This window comes from Mesoplodon mirus, assembly GCF_964341445.2.
Source record: "Mesoplodon mirus genome assembly, chromosome: 18".
NCBI lineage: Eukaryota > Metazoa > Chordata > Mammalia > Artiodactyla > Ziphiidae > Mesoplodon > Mesoplodon mirus.
Window position 1 is genome coordinate 24969213 of NC_138994.1, and position 19735 is coordinate 24988947.

Below are 19735 nucleotides of genomic sequence, written 5' to 3' on the forward strand. Positions count from 1 at the left end.
TTTTTAAACATTAAGTCAGGGACTCCCCTGGTGGTACAGTGGCTTAGAATCCGCCTGCCAATGCAGGGGACATGGGTTCGATCCCTGGTCTGGGAAGATCCCACATGCCGCAGAGCAACTAAGCCCATGTGCCACAAGTACTGAGCCCACGCACCGCAACTACTGAAGCCCGCGTGCCTAGAGCCTGTCCTCCGCAACAAGAGAAGCCACCGCAATGAGAAGCCTGCGCACCACAATGAAGAGTAGCCCCCGCTTGCCCCAACTAGAGAAAGCCTGTGCACAGCAACGAAGACCCAACACAGCCAAAAATAAATAAAATAAAATAAAATAAAAACATTAAGTCATGGTGCTAGGCCTCAAGTTTCCTCAACTTCAAATTAAGGATATCTAAAATTCTTTTTTCTTTTTAAATTAATTTTTTTATAAAAAGAAATATGCATCAATATGACTGAAACCTAAATTCTATTCCTTTGCAGCTTCTCTATAAATTTTCTATGAATTAAATGATGAAGTGTAAAAGCCGTTTTCAAGGGAAAAATATCAATCTTCAACTCTTGAGGATGAGAACCTTTAAAATAATAACATGAATGTAAGTATGCTTTGGGGTTTATGATATTCTGAGTATGATTCATGGCATCTTAAACTGTAAAATTTACTGAAGGAACAGGAAAATGCACAGTGTCATAATCTGCTTAAGAGAATGTACAAATTTTCTAGAAAGCAATGTGGATGTCAAAAGCATCGGAAGTGTACATATGCTTTAACCCAATAATTGCACTTCCAGGAACCTAAATGTCCATCAGTAGAAAATTTATTAAATAAGCAATGGCAGATTCATACAATGGCATGCTAGTCTACCATTAAAAATGATGACTTTGGGGCAGAAATATGTGAAGAAACATATGGTTCTGAGTTTCTAGACTTTAAACATTTTTTTTCTCTTTTCATTGGCTAAATGTAACACACAAAGCCATTACACAACACAAGTAGCAAATGAGACAACTTACCCTTCCACCACGTAAATTTTTTATTTGTACATTACATCTGAAAGCTTAAGTGGGGGGATAATGTCTATAGCAAGAAGAAGAATTTGTTCTTGACGAAAGTAAAGGTACAGTGATGCTTCACTTATCTCCCTATCCGTCAGCAACTTTAAATATTCAGGTTAGCACTAAACATCAAAGGCTTATGGTCAGCTGGTTAGCGATGGGTAGGCAAGGGCAGCTAAGCTCTAACTCTTAAAAAGTCAGAAAAAAAACAGTCAAGAAAGAATCAGAGTTGGTCCATTAACCAGAAGAGAATGTTCACAGTGATTGTCGTTAGCTATTAAAAACAAACAAACAAAAAAAACAAGCTTCTGAGGAATAGAGAAGTGAAAAGAAAAGCAGGCAGAGGAAAGGAGAAAATGGCAGACAGCAGGGACAGCAGCAACAGGTAGAAGATGAGAAGCGTAAGCAATGGGAAGTGACCGCAAGAGCAGCCAGAGGCAGATACGCTGACAGAAGAAAGGAGAGCAGTGACACAGCAGAGATAAGACCGTTCCAAGAGGCTAACAAACCATTTAGATTTCTTAGCCTCTGAGGACTCGTCAACCAGGGGCGGCTGTGTGTCAGGTGGAGAAAACACTGTCACTGGGTCAGTGTGGAAGGCACAACAGCCCCCCAAAGACATATACATCCTACTCCCTGGAACCCATGAGTTGTCATGTCATGTGGCAAAAGGGGCTCTGCAGATACAACTAAAGACTTAAAATAGGAAGATTATCCTGGATTATCTGGGGCGATCCAATCTAATCACATGAGCCCTAAACGCAGAGACACCTCTCCAGCTGAGCCAAAGAGATGCAGAAGAAAAGGAGGAAGAGATACAAGTGGTTGAAGGGGAAGTCAGAGATGCCAAGAGAGAGAAGGCTTCAATGCACCGTTGACGGCTCTGAGAGGTAGGGCCACATGAAAACTGGAAAGAAGCCTCCAGAAGCTAAGAATGGCTCCCAGCTGACAGCCAGCAAGGAAACAGGGACCCCAGTCCTTACAACCACAAGGACTGGATTCTGCCAACAACCTGCATGACCTTAGAAGCAGATCCTTCCCAGAGCCTCCAGATAAGAGCCCATTCGACCAACACCTTGATCCTGGCCTTGTGAGACCTGGAGCTAAGAAACCAACAAAAACCTGGACATCTGACTCAAAGAAATGTGAGATAATAAATGGGTGTCATTTCAAGTCACTAGGTTTGTGCTAATTTGTTACAACAGCAATAGGAAACCAATACAAAGAATAACCATAGCCTGTATTGATCCTGCACTGTAAAGCTGGAAGCATGCCAGACAATATACATCAGCACTCTGGGTGATAAACTGTGTGATAAACTAAGTGAAAAAGAAACTTGGGAAGGGAACATCTGCATCACAGTGCTGTTATGATGACCCTGTCGACGGAGCTGATGCATGTAAAGTATAAAAGGACCTAAATACCTAGGACTTCATCTGTTTAGGTCATTATTGATTCCCTGAGCTTAGAACATCGCCTGGCTCAATGAGTACTGTTGAACGAATGGGGGAAAAAAAGCAACTTGGGGCCTCTCACAAAAAGACAGTGGCATATCTGCAAGCATAATTCAGCACCCTGTTACAGTTCAATATGGGAAAACTCCTCTAGTATACTTAGACTTCCGATGCAACTGTAGAGCAGTAAGTGTGCTTGGTCTATACAAAATATACAGTGTTTGGTAGCATATAACAAAATAACAATGCAGCAGTAAGCTAGAGCTAACTATGTAGAAAAGTCATTCCATAATGATAATTCCAAACTTCTGCTAATAAATCTCAGAAAGTATGTATACCTTTGGTAGAAAGCTTATAAGCAAATGTAGTTCACATCATCTGTCTTTTGAGGACCATTTTTTTTACTCAACCGTTTATTCATTCAAGTATTTATTTTTTCATTCACTCAATCTTTCATCATTTTCCATTTATTCATTCAACAAATGTTTATGAGGGCCCACGATATGTCCACCCCTGGCTGGGCACTGAGGCTACTGAGCCACATAAGTCTGACACGTCTTCTGATGTCTGGACACTGAGACACAACATAAGCAGCTAGAGACAGACAGTGAAGAACAATTCACAAACTAAAATCTATAAAACAATGCTATGGTCTTCTCAGAGGACCCATTTCTGAATATTATCTATCCTCTGAATAGTTTTATAGTGTGTACAAATGAATCTGTCCCATCTTCGCAGAGTTTCTGAACACTTCCCAGCACGTGCCCAGGAGTAAGCAGACTGAAGACAAGCAAATTGTTTTCCTACGTGCTGATTCTGTAGGCGCCTGTGAAACAGATGCTTTCCTACAGATAAATGATGCCTGGAGAGTGGGGCAATGAGTCTTAGCTAGGACCACCTGCTCCTGGATCCCCTAATATCTGTACCTTCACTAACCCTTACCAGCGAACCTACATCTTAGTGAGGAGAATAAAGCCATTTGATTGGTAAAGAGCTAGGGGTAGGCTTTGCTGCCAGACACAGTCCTGAGGGAGCAGGTCCTGGTGCATGTTTAACCATCATCCAGCCTTCTGATAATTTTATCTACATTAAATCTTACTGGGATTTTAAGTCTTAGGCTAACATTAACCTTACTAGTTTTTAATATTTCTTATGCACAGAATTGCATTAAAAGTTAAACATTAAGGAAACTTGGGGGGAAATTATATGGCTTAGTATCCCATTTTCAGAAACAGCATGCTTTTCTTGCAATGAAGTAAATTCCCCTTCATCAAAAGACTCTAGCATATGAAATAAAACATCTGGAATTTGTTTCAAAATTCTCCAGTGCGTATATGTGGTGGTGGAGTGGTGGGCTGATAGCTGAAACAAGATCAAGGATAAATTGATAGTTAATGAAGCTGGATGATAGGGAATTCATTATACTCATCTATTTATGTATATATTTGAAATTTTCTACAATAGAAAGTTGGATAAAAAAAGACTCCAGTACAAATTCAATCCTGAAAACAATTTAATAGAAGTAAAATACAGTACTGGGGCGTGAAGGGAGAGATGATGACAAAAGTAACCTTTGGCTCACTAGAACTTAGTTACCTAAAATTATTATTATTATATATGATATAAAGAACTTTAAATAACCAGGTATATAAACAATTGAGTGAACCTCTGTGTTAGTGACAGTGAAATAACAGATGATATCTACTGGATCAGTGAAGAAAATTTCCCAAAAAGTTAAAAAGAAAAAATTGGGGAGATGGCTGCTATGGTCCTTAATTACACAGCCTTCCTACTGAAAGAAGGAAGCCCCACTGCACTCTCCTGGATGCATCATAGTCATTATTCACTTATCAGGTACTTACTGAGCACCCACTATGTGCAGAGTGGGGCTAGGCACTAGGGGCCATAAGAAGTATACAGAATAGGATTTTTGTCTTTGGGGAATTTACAGTGTTGGAAAAGCAAGTGGATTCAACATATATTTTCTTTACCTTTAAAATTAAAAAAAAGCAAATCACAGGATCTTGCTTAGGGTCAGTACACATCTGATATCATGGCTTGAATCTAGCTGCATCTATGGTACATTAATTGATGCTACCATTGATCAATTAAGTAAAAAGTTTATTGTAGTTATTGTATTTAAGAATGTGCAAAAGGTATAATGTCTCTGAAACATTTAAATAAAAAACAATAAAATTTAAAAGTTTCTGAGTTCCCACTCTTCACCTACTTTAAGCTACTTGCTGTTCCCTGGAGAGCCTGCTCTCTCACACCTCTTGCTTTTCATATGAGCTCTTTGTTAAGCTTCACTCATTAATCTTAAAAATACTTCTAAGCACCTGTGATAAGCCAGATGTTGTTCTAGGCACAGAAGCTAGAGCAGCAAATTATACAGGCAAAAATCTCTGCCCTAAGGGAGCTTCTGTTCTAGTTTCTGACAGTCTCCCCAATCTCCCACTCACTCCATCCACTCGGTGAAATTACCCTGAAATCTCCACTGTGGTGGAGTGGTACTTCCTCTGACTGTTACCCTCCAACACAAGAAGACTGGGGCTAATTTGCTTCTCTACTACCTACCGTAACAGCTGTCACATAGAAGAAATTTAACTATTTGATAAATAAGTTGATTATTAATTTATCAACAGTTTAAACTTTAGAAATCTAGATGATTCAGTTACACAAAATGCTTAATCTGCTTAATTCCAAGTCACTAAAGCATTATTGTATATCAGGTCCATTTTTATTAAACTCAAACAGTACATTAAAACAGAAAGCAGTTCTCGTCTCAGTTTAATATTTACTCAGCTAAAAGATCTTCTCAAGATATTAAACCAATAATTATTTCTTACACATTAAGCTTTACATTTTTAAAATGAAGCCCCAAACTGGCATACTCTCTTAACTCATGTCAATAAGTTTAATATCGAGCTGATGACTATAAATACACCCAAAAACCAGAACAAATACTAAACATGCCACTCTCATAACTTTCTTTTCTAGACGGTAAGTGCAAGCATTTTTTTTTCAGGCAATCTAGCAAATAAACCAGCTGTTTCTGCCCAAAATAACTATAGTTCAAAAGTAGACATGGGGGCCTTGATTCCCCCCCATCCCATCCCAATGACTGGACTACTTCTTATACAACAAACACTGGTCAAAGTCAATTAAAGGAACCTTCAAGCAGTCAGCCAGATCTTCTCAGTGTTAAACACCACTTGAATTGGTCATCAACAAGAGATTAGAACTATTTTCTTTATACAAATACTGCTATTATGTTATTCCTTGTAAAAAAATATGCTATGAGAGCATGCTATACAATATTCTATAAGAGCATGCTTTTAATATGTGTGGCGGTCTTTTAAACTGCTTTGTTTTATTCACATCTTGCTAAAATAAGTCTATCAGTAGAGAGGACCGGGAGGTTATATTATACAAAGGGCACCAGACCTAATCAGGTACCTGAAAACTTTTTTTTTTTAAGATTTTTTTGATGTGGACCATTTTTAAAGTCTTTATTGAATTTGTTACAATATTGCTTCTGTTTTTTTATGTTTTGTTTTTTTTGGCTGTGAGGCATGTGGGATCTTAGCTCCCCGACCAGGGATCAAACCTGCACCCCCTGCATTGGAAGGTGAAGTCTTACCCATGGACCACAGGGAAGTCCCCTTGAAAACCTTTTGAGGATGATTATGCCATCAAGCAGCATGGCTAAATACCACACTGTATTTTCACTTAAGGTCCAGACTGGACGAGCTCCTTGCAGAAACTGGTTGCTGTCAAATGTAATCTTCAATTCCAACACGTAAAGTAACCTGCAGCCCAAGAAAGCTCTGACGTCTCTGCACTGTTCTCTCTTTAACCTCTTTAATTTCACTGACAGGCTTTACCTTGGGGGGTGATTGCTGCAATCTGTTGGTATTTCCCGTGTGCTGCACTCTTAGAGCCCGGGGGATAAATTCAGGTGCCAGTGGATTCAACACATATGTCTTCTTTAGTTCTAAAGCCTCTAGCTGAGCTTTGATCTGTTCAAAAGTGATTCCATGTAGGCTATTATTTTCATGACACAGGGCAATAAACCGCTCCCAAAATTTCCTACAGAAAAGATTTAGAAGATCAGTTTATAATTTCAGTGGATGAGATCACAGAAATGACTAAAAGCAACTAAAGATAATTTCGAATTCCCCCACCCCAACCCCAAATCCTTAGGCCCAGTATTCATCTATGATTCAGATATAATCTTCCCACCAGATCACAAGACTTCAGAAGTTTGCTTCTGAAACTACAGTCATGTCTAGTACTGTGGAACATACAAATTCTGCTCTCCATTAATTCTGGCTGATCAATGAAAGTAACACGGTCAGTGCTCAACTATGCACACTAATTTGGAATGACAGATTTTGTTATCCACACAGTAAGCAAGGATTTCAAAATTGATAACTCATTTTGTCAAAGATTTGTACTTCTAGGCATACTCATCATATACACATTTGTATGTATACATATATATATTATATACATACAGACATATACACACACACACACACACACACACGCACAAATTTGAATTATGGGGCCAAAGTAGCCTGGTGCTGGGTGACTAAGAAAAGCCAATTCAGACATAAATCTGAACCACAAAGTAAATAATTCTCATAAGGAACTTAAGAAATAACCAGTTATTCCTATATTTTTCTTTTAATTAACTGATGCTTGTCACAGCAAAGTTCATAACATTAATTGACTATGTTAAAAGAATTAAATTATGAAAAACACAGGAAGTTGGAATGCTAATTTTTTTTAAAAAAAATAAATTTATTTATTTATTTTTGGCTGCACGGGGCCTTTGTTGCTGCTCGTGGGCTTTCTCTTGCTGCGGTGCGCGGGCTTCTCACTGCGGTGGCTTCTCTTGTTGCGGAGCACGGGCTCTAGGCGCGTGGGCTTCAGCAGTTGTGGCTCGCGGGCTCTAGAGCGCAGTCTCAGTAGTTGTGGCACACGGGCTTAGTTGCTCCGCGGCATGTGGGATCTTCCTGGACCAGGGCTCGAACCCGTGTCCCCTGCATTGGCAGGCGGATTCTTAACTACTGCGCCACCAGGGAAGCCCTGGAATGCTAATTTTAATGATGATTATTTATCTCCTAATCAAATTAATAAATACTAAAGGAGAAAAATACATTCAAAATTAATCCAGTTGTACACTGTTGTTCCTGAAGTTTTGAAAATTGATCTCCAAATATTAAAAATATTATATATTACAAAAGATAACATATAAGAAGTTTTAGGATTTTAAATGACTATTATAAATATGCATACCTATCTTTAGTATGAGGTTCAAATAATGTTTTATTATGCTATAAAAGATATGTGATATGGTTTCTTCCCAAGTTGGTATCCTTGTGTCCAGGTGGACAGCAGGTAATCAAGATGGCTTCAAGAAGCATAAATAAAAAGGTTTATATTATAAAAGTTAGTATATGAATGGGCATGGAGTTATTAATACATTCATAAAACTTTGCAGATTTTCGTTTCAAACTATGTTTCTCTTACATATGCTTTCTACCATCTTTTCTAATTTTTTAAAGATGAGTTTAAGAAATGGGTCCAGAAAAAATTTCAGGCCTTCATGTCAACAATAGGAAAGGTAAAGATACTATAAAATATTAAATATGTATTTCCAACAATAAGACATAAAGGCTAACAAGATACTCATTCAGCTACAGGAAGTGTGTGTTGCTAAGAAATGCACACTGAAAGCTGCCCTTTATTTTTATTCTTAAGAACCTTTCCATAGGAATCAAATTTTTTGTCTCATAGTCTGACAGCTAAGGAAAGACTATCTTCAACATAGCACTCAGGATCTAAAATCCAAAACCTTTCCTACCCTTTTGATAAAGAACCCCAAAATATTCAATTGTATTATTGTTTATCAATACAATTCTACTACATCCTGTGTTAAAAAGGAAGTTTTTTTGGTCTAATAAAGTAACAATTTCAGAGTGGCATTTCATATTCGTGTGAACTTCAAGACACAGCAAAATGAGGAGAGAATGGAGTGACTTTACTACAGCTCAGTTTTAAATTTTAATGTATTATAACATTTTCATTTCCAGCTTACGTAACCAAAATGCTAGAACTTGCTCCATTTCAAGCTCCTTCTTAAGCTCCATACCCTGTCCCTATACGGCTCTTACTGACCTCAACTGCACTGAAGTAACATCGAGTTAAGCAGAACCTTTAAACAACCTCACACGTCACAAGATGCTGGTAGCTTGGTGACAGTTTTCATCTACAAGATCCCAGGGATCTCAAGGAACCAGCCTCCGAGTTAAAGGAACTGTTTCAGAAGTAACACTAACTAAACACTTGCTATAAGCTAATCAAGTTCAACTAATTCCAAAAGCAACCTGGAATTTCCATCTTAAATCTCACTTGTCTTTTGATAGCCCCAGGGAACAGCAAAATGGTCAAGCACGTGGATTCTAGAACTAGGCTGCCTGGGCTTCAGTCATGGCTCTGTCATTCAGCAGCCCTGTAACGTTGGGCAAGTTATTTAACCTCTCTTCATACCTCAGTTTCCTCATGTGTAAAACAGGGCACCAACAGTGTTATTATTATTATTTTATCACTAAGAAGACTTTTATTTCTCACTTTTAAACTTTCAGAGAAATGTATTCTTTCCTTCAAAAATTCTTAAAGCCAAAAATATTCCTTTTTTCTCTCTTTGCGAAGGCTCTTTCAAAGACCATTTCACACTGTCCTTGACTCAATTCTTTAATGAAATACTACACATGGCATTATGAGGCATTTCAGAACACATAACTGGAAGATCACTTGAGAATTTCAACATCACTCAGACTGAAGAATTCACCACTATGATTATTTAAAGGCTTCACCAATTCTCAGTGCCTCCCTAAAATGTTAACATGTTAATTTTTTTTTCTAGTAATGTTGGTTAGAAAAGCCAAGTGTGTCTCTACGTTGTGATGTAAGTGTTACTTTCAGAAGACAAAACCTTACTTTCAATCACTGCATGAACCCAAAGTCTGCTTTCATTTTCATGCTAACCTTGCTTCTAGGATCGTTGATAAAACATTGAAAAATCACTTGGTGTCCTCAGGTCATAGAGAGGGTGTGTGTGCACATACACACACCTCTACACGTGTGAAACAGGTTTATATCTCACTGAGCAGGTGGAATTCGCTAATGAAGAAATTCGGTTCAAAGGGAGATCTCTTCCAAACTCTCTGGTTTGGAAAAACGCACGAACACGCCCCGCCTTCCCCCCCCCCACCCCGCCCCATCACCTCTCCTCACTCAGTGTAGATTTAACCACGCACACACGCCTCACTTCCTCGGAAAGGCAGGGTAACCCAGTGAGGTCAATCTGACATCTTTGTGAGTGAGACACTTAGTAGCTATGTGGTCCTGGGCAGTAATTTAAACTCTACATCAGGCTGCCCATTTAAAATGCAAATAAAATACCCACATTACCGGGTTATTAGGATGACTGAACGAGGCAAAGTGAACAAAGCACTTGACCTAGCACCTGGCATAGAGAAAGCTGTCAATAAACAGCAGCTACTACATTAATATTTGTTTGTTTGGCGAGTGGGAGAAGGGAAAGTTCCCTCCATTCACTTAGGGTTAACAGAAAAATTCTGTTTAAAAATCCTTTACAACAAAAAAGATTATACAACTAAACTGGTATAGTAAACACAGTAATTATTCCTTGAAAACTTAATTAATATTTGGAAATATCATATTAGTTTTTTATAAATATCAAATGAGCAAGGGAGGGAGACATCCTGATTAACTCAAACTATTGATACAAAGAATTCACGCCTTCACTAGTATAGTACCTAAGAATCACATTATGTCCTCCAGGTTTACTTGTATTATGAGATTAATTTAATTTCTAATGAAACTGGAAAGAGTAAAGCATAAATATCCATAGCCTCACCTATCAGCTCCTGGGTTAGAGCTGATTAAATTGTCCAAATAACATAGATTATCAGCATTCCCATTCAGCTATGGGTCACATGATTTTCTCTCCCTACACAATGTATTGACCTCTCTGAAAATATTTTACTTAGCTTATAAATTAATTTGAGGGCCTTGACACACTCCAGCTGAGTAGTAAGAAATAAACAACCAGTAGACCTGGCTTCAAGTTAAAAATTAGCCCTGGATCATTCTGATAGTATGGCCTCAGGAAGAATCATTCACCTATTTGCTCTGAGAAAATAACGACTTATGTCAGAGAAGGGGTGAAAAATGCCGATCTCATGTAATTCACAGTATAATATACCTCTATGGAAAGGGGTAATGATTTAAAAAAATATGCATGTTGGTAAATGTTTGGGGTTATTTATAAAGAATGTCCAAAAGTAATGTCACTCAAGACTACTGTTATACCTATTTATTCCCACAACAGTTTCTAGTTGCTTTTAATATGTCAGCCTATTTTACATGTTTTAATCTAATAAAATTCTAATCAAACTGTATGTGTTCTCACATTTATCAAATGATAAATATAAACAAAAATGGTAAACTACCACAGCAATATTCTAACCAAATATATCTGCAATGAATAGTAAAGTAACTAAAGTGAACTTCTCAGGAGGGAAGCCAAATTAATAGACTTAGTTTTATTCATTGGTATCTTGGAAGTAATATAGTTCCTTCCCCAACTTTTTGTCATTAGTGGCTAAAAATGAATGGAAATCTATTTTTTAAATAAGAAATTAAAGATATTTTACAATAGAACTGTTTAGCTATATATAAACAAATCATGGACCATTCAAGTTTTATTTCCTTAAAAATAAAAGGTTATTCTTCAAAATGTCACCATAAATTAAACTCTACATGATTCCTTTGTTAATGGCTTTCCCCTATAAAATATATTAACTTCTTTTGGAATCTTAAACTCTAATGTATGCAGCTTATTCTTAAAGGTCCCAAATTGTCTCCTTTGCCATAGAATACTTTTTTCCTGCTGAGACAGGAAAACAGATAATAAAATGCTGCTATATCTATATTGCAACAGAAAACTTTGTTTAAACGGGCCACTTCCTAACAACTTTGTCTATTTTAACACATCATGAAGAAATAACTACCCAAGGCATATTTGAGACCATCGGCACCTCTTTCTACTTTTCTGAACACACTCTCACAGGTACTAGAATACTTAAGTTTTAAGTAATCCCTCGTGTATTTTTCTTTTTCATAAAGAATATTCTAAATTTCTGTTCAACTGGTTTTTTGTAAATTTTTTTTGTAACATAGTTTTTCAACACTGCGTAGGCCAAGTCTTATATCACTGGCTTCATACAATTAAAATTCCTATTAACTAGGATAAATCATAAGTGTACAAAGAGAAATTTTTTATTTATGTTGCTATTTTAACACTCCTTATGACTACAATCTAAGGAGTACTAACAGTTCTTTCCAAAGACAAGTAACAACCCTTTTTAACCCCCTAATTTTAAGATCCTCTGGATTAACCAGACACAAAGATTTGCATTGAGAAGCCCTGAGAGAAAATGAGAAGGAAACTCATCAAAAACGAGCTAAAACAATAATGAAGGAAAAAAGAGGGGAGTATGGGTATGAAATTCAGTCTCCATCAAAGATAATGCACACACACAAAACCACCTTCAGGACCCTCGCACTGGTCAGTCCCTTGTCCCGGAGCACTCTTACCCCAGGAGCCTGCGTAGCTCATACCCTCAACTCCAGAGTCAGCTTCTCAGTAAGGCCTTCTCTGACCACACACCCCATGTGAGATCACAAACCGCCCACCCTGCCCCATCACTTCTAATGCCCCTTGATGTTCTATTTCTTTTCCATTGAACTTACCACATAAAATACTACAAAGTGTTTTTATTTTGCTTACTGTCGGTGTTCCTCTCCTCCCCAATAAAACGTTAAGCCCCACAAAGGCAGAGATTTTTGTCTGTTTTGTTCACCGATGTATCCTCAGTGGCTAAAAGAGTACTTAGAACACAGTAGGCACTCAGGAAACATCTTATGAATGATGACTGATTCAATGAACACACAATTTTATATACATAATGAATAGGCTCAAAGCAATATATTTTTGTGTTCCAACTGGGTATTAGTTAAGACTAAACTTGATTTTAATTAGCCAGGAGGTCATATAAATATGTGCATAGGGATGCAAATTACTCTACATTTCCCCCTTTAATGTCTCAAACACTAACACATAATTACCTGCATCTTCCAATAGAGCACAGAGCAATGGGATCACCCACCACAGCAACCAGGGATTGTGCTCTTGTGATGGCAGTATTGAGAAGCTTATAGTTAGATAAAAAACCATAATCTAAGTCCTCTGTGGAATCTTCCAGCAGTTGCTCTTTCTTTTTAATTGGTGTCTGTTTATGTTTACAAGTATGTCTTGTACGTACTGTGCTAAGAAACAAAACTCTGAATTGCTTTCCTGTAAAAAAAAAAAAAATTAAAAATAAGAGGACTGTTATTCTGAACCACGGATATAATAAAAGCATTTCATTTTTTAAATGTTATTGCTAAATAAGAGGTGTTGATGAGAATGTGGAGAAACTGGAACTCTTGTTCACTGTAGGTGGAAATATAAATCAGTATGTAAAACACTATAGAAAATACCATGGCAGTTCCTCAAAAAATTAAACATGGAACAAACATATGATGCAGCAACTCTACTTCTGGAAATACACCCAAAAGAACTGATTCCATAAGGAAGCCTAGAGAGAGACTAGTTTGCACATGTTCTTTCTTACATCGACACATCTCTTCCCTCATTCTATGACAAGTCTCCACAGATGCGAATACAGTTCTAGCATCAATTCTTAGTTCTCTCTTCTCCAGGCCAAACAGTCCTAGTTCTTTCAACCATTTCTGACTCCACAGGGCAGTTTCTAGACCACTAACTATGCTAGGTCGTTTTTGGACTCTTCCTAGTTTATTAGTAATATTCTTTCTAAAATGCACACCCAAATTCTGCGTCACCTGAATGCATGGTACACTGGAGCTGTTTTTTTTCCCCATGATCTAGAAATTGTATTACTGTTATTATTGTATATTACCACGAAACCTCAGATTGTACTGGGCTTTTCTGGCACTCACATTATAGTGTTGCTGCACTTACTTAAACGCACAAATTTCACAGCAACTAATTACATGAAAATTTAAAAGAGTTGCTTTATTCACTTCGGAAAATCTAGATGAAGAACAAGCTATGCCTTTAAAAGTTTGCTTGACAGGTACAAGTTTTTAAAAACCTTTATAAACAAAGTAGTTCTCAGATACATTGTAACAACAACAGGTGTTGTATGCTACTGCGACTGCAACTACAGCATACAGATACTTGCACTTACACTCATGGAGGAAGTCCATTTGTTGGTACTTCTTTCATTTGGATATAGAAACTTAACGAACATGTAAATGAGCTCGACCTTGAATTGCCAAATTTGGCATTAAAGAACTTGGTGTGAAATGAATACATAATTGCTTGTCCAGAAAAGAGATCTTGAAAACTAAAAATCAGATGTGCACACACTTTAAGGTCTAACCATTTGAATAACTTAATTCGTTTCCATTAATAGTTACCTTGAACATTTAGCACCCTTTCGACGTTAACATCAGATAATCTCTTTTTTCGAAGTTCAGCGCGTATCCTGAACACCTGGTCGGCATACGGAGTCACCACACCAATACTGCCGTCATCTAACTTCCCCCACGCTACTGGCCACTTCCTTCTTAACTCTTCCACACGTTCCACCACTTCAAAGACCTTTAAACAAACGTACATGTATACATATTAAAGTTATACAAGTGCTTGGAGAAAAGAATATGGTAACTGAAATCGATGTACAAAGGATTCCATTTTAGCAAATGTCGTTTTAAAATCACCTCGAACCAGGAATAAGGCTTTGCTGATGTGAACACATTTTTGTTTACATTTCAAGCGGTAAATCTCTACAATAGTGCACCCAGTGAAAACGTGAAAATCAGAGATGATGTAACTGGCCATTGGCCCCACCCCTCACCTGGCCCCCCTTCTCAAATAGGGACAGGTTCGGGTTCCTGTTTAGAGAGAGGCGCGTGGGACCGGCAACCCCACGTTCCCAGTATTTCTCAGTCCACTCTGTAGCTCAGGCCGATGAAACCCATTAGGAGAGCCCTAGAGTCAGCGCCGCCAACGTCTCAGCAGTGCGAGGGCTACCCTTCCTCCTCTCCCAGTGGATATAAGTAAACAGAACAGCCAACAGCTGGCAGCAAACCACAGCTGGGACTGGGGCAAATCTGGACCTCAGGACAGACTTTCAGAGTTCACTGCCTTCTCATGGTACAACTCCGCCCAAGCCCTGTCATTAACCTTGCAGTGAAGTAAGCCCATATTTTACCATCTGGATTTTCTGGACCCCACTTAGTGAATTAGAGTAGAACTTTTAGTGTAGTTTAATCTACTTTAATTCGATGAATTCATCAAACAAATTGTGTTGAGGCTTGGCACAGTAGGGGACAAAATGATTACTAAAACACTCTCCTTGCCACTGAAGAGATTACTGTATATTTAGAAAATAGATTCCTAATTTAAAATACGTATTGTAAGGCAAGCTCAATAGACGGTCAGGCAGGGGCAGAAAGAGGAAGGAGAAATTTTTTAATGTCTTTTAAATACATCATTTATTTACTATTTGTTAGTAATATCTACTTAAATTTATAATAGTAAATATACAAAAATTTGATAGTTTTATTCCTTTTAAGAACTCGAGGATTAATGGCCAGGATGCAGTTCCCACTTCCACATATAAATTCAATGAATGACAGAGGAATAGACTCTAGTCATCCTGTTGTTATAATGAAATAACAGCAAGTGAAACAACTACCCAGACTGTCCAAGGATTCTGATGAGTCAACTGGATTGAAAACATGGCGCTCTCACCCATAAGGAACAAGCAACACATAACCATTTCTCCACTTCGTCCCTCTGTTACCCCTTATATCATAGGCAGCATAAAACTGTAGTCAAAATACACAGACTTGGAATGGTATGAGGAGCTTGGGGAAACCCCTTTCCCAGAGAGACATCTATGAAGCTGGTCAAGGCCAACAGATAATCATTCAAAGTCTCTGGAGATTGATCAAAGAGCTTCCAAGAAATTGAGAAGCACTGTTTCAACAAAATCTACAGGAAGTCGGGAAGAAGAGTGGAAGGCTGGGACTGCCCCACTCTCCCACAGCCCTGTCTTACAGGACTGTCTCAGCAGCCGAGGGGCAGCTCCCACCTGCTCCAGCTCCCTGGGGTGAAAGAGCTACTCCAGGTGGTTACAGCAGTGGATGAACATCAGAGATGTTGTTTTCCCCAGCAAGGTGCAACAGGAGCCCATGAGCAGCTGGCAGCACCTGGGTGGCACCTATTCCTCTACCCCACCTCCTGCCACACAGGGAGGGCCTGAGTGGGACAGCAGGTGAAGCAAGCAGTCTCCTTTGCTCGTACCATAGTCAACATGGTAGAAGTCACAGACAAAAACAAAATCTTGATAACAGCAACAAAAAAACAACTCATCACTTACAAAGAACTCCAATAAGATTAACAGATGACTGCTCATCAGAAACAATGAGGGCAATAAAGCAGTAGGAAAGTATATTTCAGTGTGCTGAAAGAAATAACTCAATAATCTAATATCCAGCAAAACTACTTTTCAAAAATGAAGGCAAAATAAAGACATTCCCAGAAAAAACAAAAACTGAAAGAATTCTTTACTAGCAGACCTGCCCTAAAAGAAACACTAAGAGAAATTCATCAGGCTGAAAGCAAGTGACACCAGACAGTAATTCGAATCCACACAAACAAAGCATACTACTAAAGGTAATTACATGGTTAATTATAAAAGACAGTATAATAGTATATTTATTCTCCTTTTTCTTAACTGATTTTCCAGCCAGCAGTTTCCAACCTGAGTGCAAAAGTAATAAAGGAAACCCTAGAGTTATTTGTCAATATTTCAAACAGGTAAAGAAAAGTCTCCCTTTTCCTAAAATTAATTGGCACAGACTAATTAAAATGTCAAGTTTCTTTACTTTCGGCTAGGATTTTATCAAGTGGGTACTGTCAATTTTCTTGTACTGACTTCTAACTACAGGCCTCTGACCAATTTTTTAATGGAAAGATGAATTACTATTACCTAATAAATGGCATTTTTTTTTTTTTTGTAAATAAAATGAGTAAAGCACGGGACTCAAGGGAAGAAAGGGAGATGGAGATCACAGATCAAGAATCATTCTTCTAATGACCAACCATGCACACATCCTCCCCTGGGTTTCCTCAAGTCCAGAACTCCACTCCCCTGTGACAGCCAGAACCAAACCTCAGGTTCTCTGGCCTGCTGGCCCCTAAAGACATCACAGGTTTTTGTCTGCTACCTGATCTGACCCCTCATACTTCCCACATTTTCTCTGAACTTAAAAAGTCAGAAACTGTAAGAGAACCACACAAGTTGCAGCACATAATGGGTTAGCACCATCATCATCTGGGTCTGTGTGACCCCCTGGAGCCCAGGATTCCACAATTCAAGTCTTACTCATGTAAAATGATGCCTCATTGGAGTGTGCACTATAAAATGTGATCATAGTCCATTTTAGATGGCTTCTTTTAAATGAGGTTCTGTATTTTGGCACAAGACAAAATGTAATTCAAAGTTTTTGTTTCCCATGGCAGATTCATCTTAACAAATCAATGTTACACAAGAAAGAATAAACTTCCATACTATTTTCATGTAAATGAAGTCAACCCACAATAAAATATCAACCCAAAATTTTAAATAAATGCTTAGTAAGACCAGACTATATATATGACTGCAAAAATGTCAACAATTTGCAAAAAGGACTAAGGTACCTCTGCATTATTATAAAAAGCTGTGCTATTTTTCTCTTGTACATCTTCCCCTCGTGCTGTAAAGAAGGTTAGTGGGTAGAAATCCTTGTGTGCTGGCTGCTTTCCACTGGCCATCAGTTTGCCCTCATAGAAGAGCTCAGAGGTGTAACTGCAGAAAAAGCCCGAAATAAATAAATAAATAAATAGTAATCTATCATCAACATTAATTTTACCCATATAAAAAAATTACCAGTCAAATCTCACGTTGCTTTCTGCCCATGATTAATTTTAATCCAAACATCTAATACCCATGATGCCAAGATTTTCACCAAAATTAGCCACAGCAATGAAAACACAGTGGGCTCCTCGTATACCACTGATAAATGAATTGATCTGGGGAAGGGAGGAAGCCAGAACATAGAAAGAAAAGGAAGAAATGATGACAGTTCAGTACTAGATGAAACTCTTGTTTCATGAGGAAATTTGCTACCTGTTATGGGTTTCTATACTAAAATTTTTTAAATGTATATTTTTATTTATGTGGATCATACACTTAGGCAAACACAAAGATCTACAGACACTGAAACAATACACACAATTGAAGGGTATTCCAGTCTTCAACTGTGAAATGAAGACTCTTTACTAATGAAGATACTACGTAGTACTCGATTCACCACTGACTGCAGCAAATGACTGGCAACAATAAAAGAGGAATCCCACTTCGAGATGTTGATAAAAGCCATATTTAAATCTAAACTTATTTTTATATCTCTCCTACTGCTTTCAGAGAAACCTAAAATTTATTTTCACATGACCACCATCAATATTATTAAATTATACTAAACTTGAAAAAATCCTAAGTTTTTGGTGGTGACAGTGACAGGAACGCAGCACAAAGGGGCTTCCCCGGGTGCTGGGAACATTCTGTTTTTTGGTCTGGATGCTGGTTGAGGGGTACGTTTGGTTTGTGACTATTCACTGGGCTACCATTTATGATACTTTTACGTGTACAGATGTATACTATATTTAATAGAGACCTTTTAAAACTTTATTACTAAGTTTCATGGTTTTCTTTCCTTCCTTCCTCCCATCCTTCCTTTCTTTTAAAATAGACTCCTTGTATAACACGGCCAGACACACATATGCAAACCATTATGTGGCTTGTCAACATATTTGTTTATTACATCATGTAGTTTTACATATACATTATATATTTAGTCCCAGAAAAATATGTTTATAGCTAGTAGAACCTTAAGTTTTTGTTTCCAGAACTGCCCTACTATAATAAATTACAGCTGACTTTTGAAGTGTACTTTCACAGACATAAAAGTAAACATAATTTACAATACTAGGGACACCATGTAACTCTGCTGGGAATAATCTGTCCCTAGGAACAGTGCTGTTTTGAGTCCCCTTCCACTGGACCACACAAAGCGTTACGGAGGGGCAGTTCACACCTACTTGATGATAGCTTCGTGGGAGCGGTAGTTCTCACACAGGAGGATCCTGCAGGGAAACTCGGCAGGGTAATGCTCATAGAGCCGGTCAAGCAATGAAACGTGAAGGTTTCTTTCCCTGGCAAACTCACTGTAAACAAAAGGGCTGAGCTGTAACAGAGAGACACATGGAGAGAATTTAACTAAATATACAAGTAGCATTTTTTTTAACACACTTTAAAAAGAACCCACCACGCTGAAACTCCTGAGGTACTAAACCTCAACATGCTGGATGCTGCAACAAGCAGAGTCAAAAACATTTTTCTAGGAACAATTTTACTACTATATAGAATGAGGCTAAATTTTCTAACTTTTCGTTTCAGCATGCCAACACTAACCTAGAGTTTCTACACACAGGTTAATAAAGGACTCTTCCAACTTAATAAATAGCTACTACCTTAGTAATTTTAGGGATGCAACCCACTGCATCATTGGGGGAGTCAATCAACTGTCTCACTAAAATTCAGCAACTATTTTAAACAGTGAGCTAGCAGGATACACCGCCTATGACTAAAACACTTATTTTTAATAATTAGCAAAAAAGCCATCTTTATCTCGTAAAGTGTAAGGAGCCATCCTTGATTATAACTTTGATGCTAAGAATAAAATTAAACTCTGGCAAAGAAACAAAAACAGAACTTGTCCCTCTACCTTCAACTCTTCCCTAAATGGATAGCTACAACACTGTGTAGGTTCAATCTCAACCAACTGTGACAAAAGAGAAAGAACCTCAAACTGAAACTTTGCAAAACTGATATTTTAATAGAAAAACCGTAATTTTCTTTCATACATCGGTATTAAGATCAGACAAGTTCTTTGAGATTTTGGCTATTATTTTTAATTAGGCACTTTGTTTCCCAT

General features: G+C 37.9%; 1 protein-coding gene across 6 annotated transcripts in view; it reads right to left on the reverse strand.

Moving 5' to 3' along the window:
• The window catches only part of HELZ (helicase with zinc finger), a 179030-nt gene that overhangs the window by 60106 nt on the left and 99189 nt on the right, over window positions 1-19735 (reverse strand). For all 6 annotated transcript variants that reach the window (XM_082603666.1, XM_082603668.1, XM_082603669.1 and 3 more), the window contains 5 exons: window positions 18840-18985; window positions 17400-17547; window positions 14108-14291; window positions 12731-12959; window positions 6391-6595 (listed from right to left, as the gene is read on the reverse strand). In XM_082603666.1, coding sequence (XP_082459792.1) covers window positions 6391-6595; window positions 12731-12959; window positions 14108-14291; window positions 17400-17547; window positions 18840-18985 — 912 coding nt within the window. The remainder of the gene's footprint in view (window positions 1-6390; window positions 6596-12730; window positions 12960-14107; window positions 14292-17399; window positions 17548-18839; window positions 18986-19735) is intronic.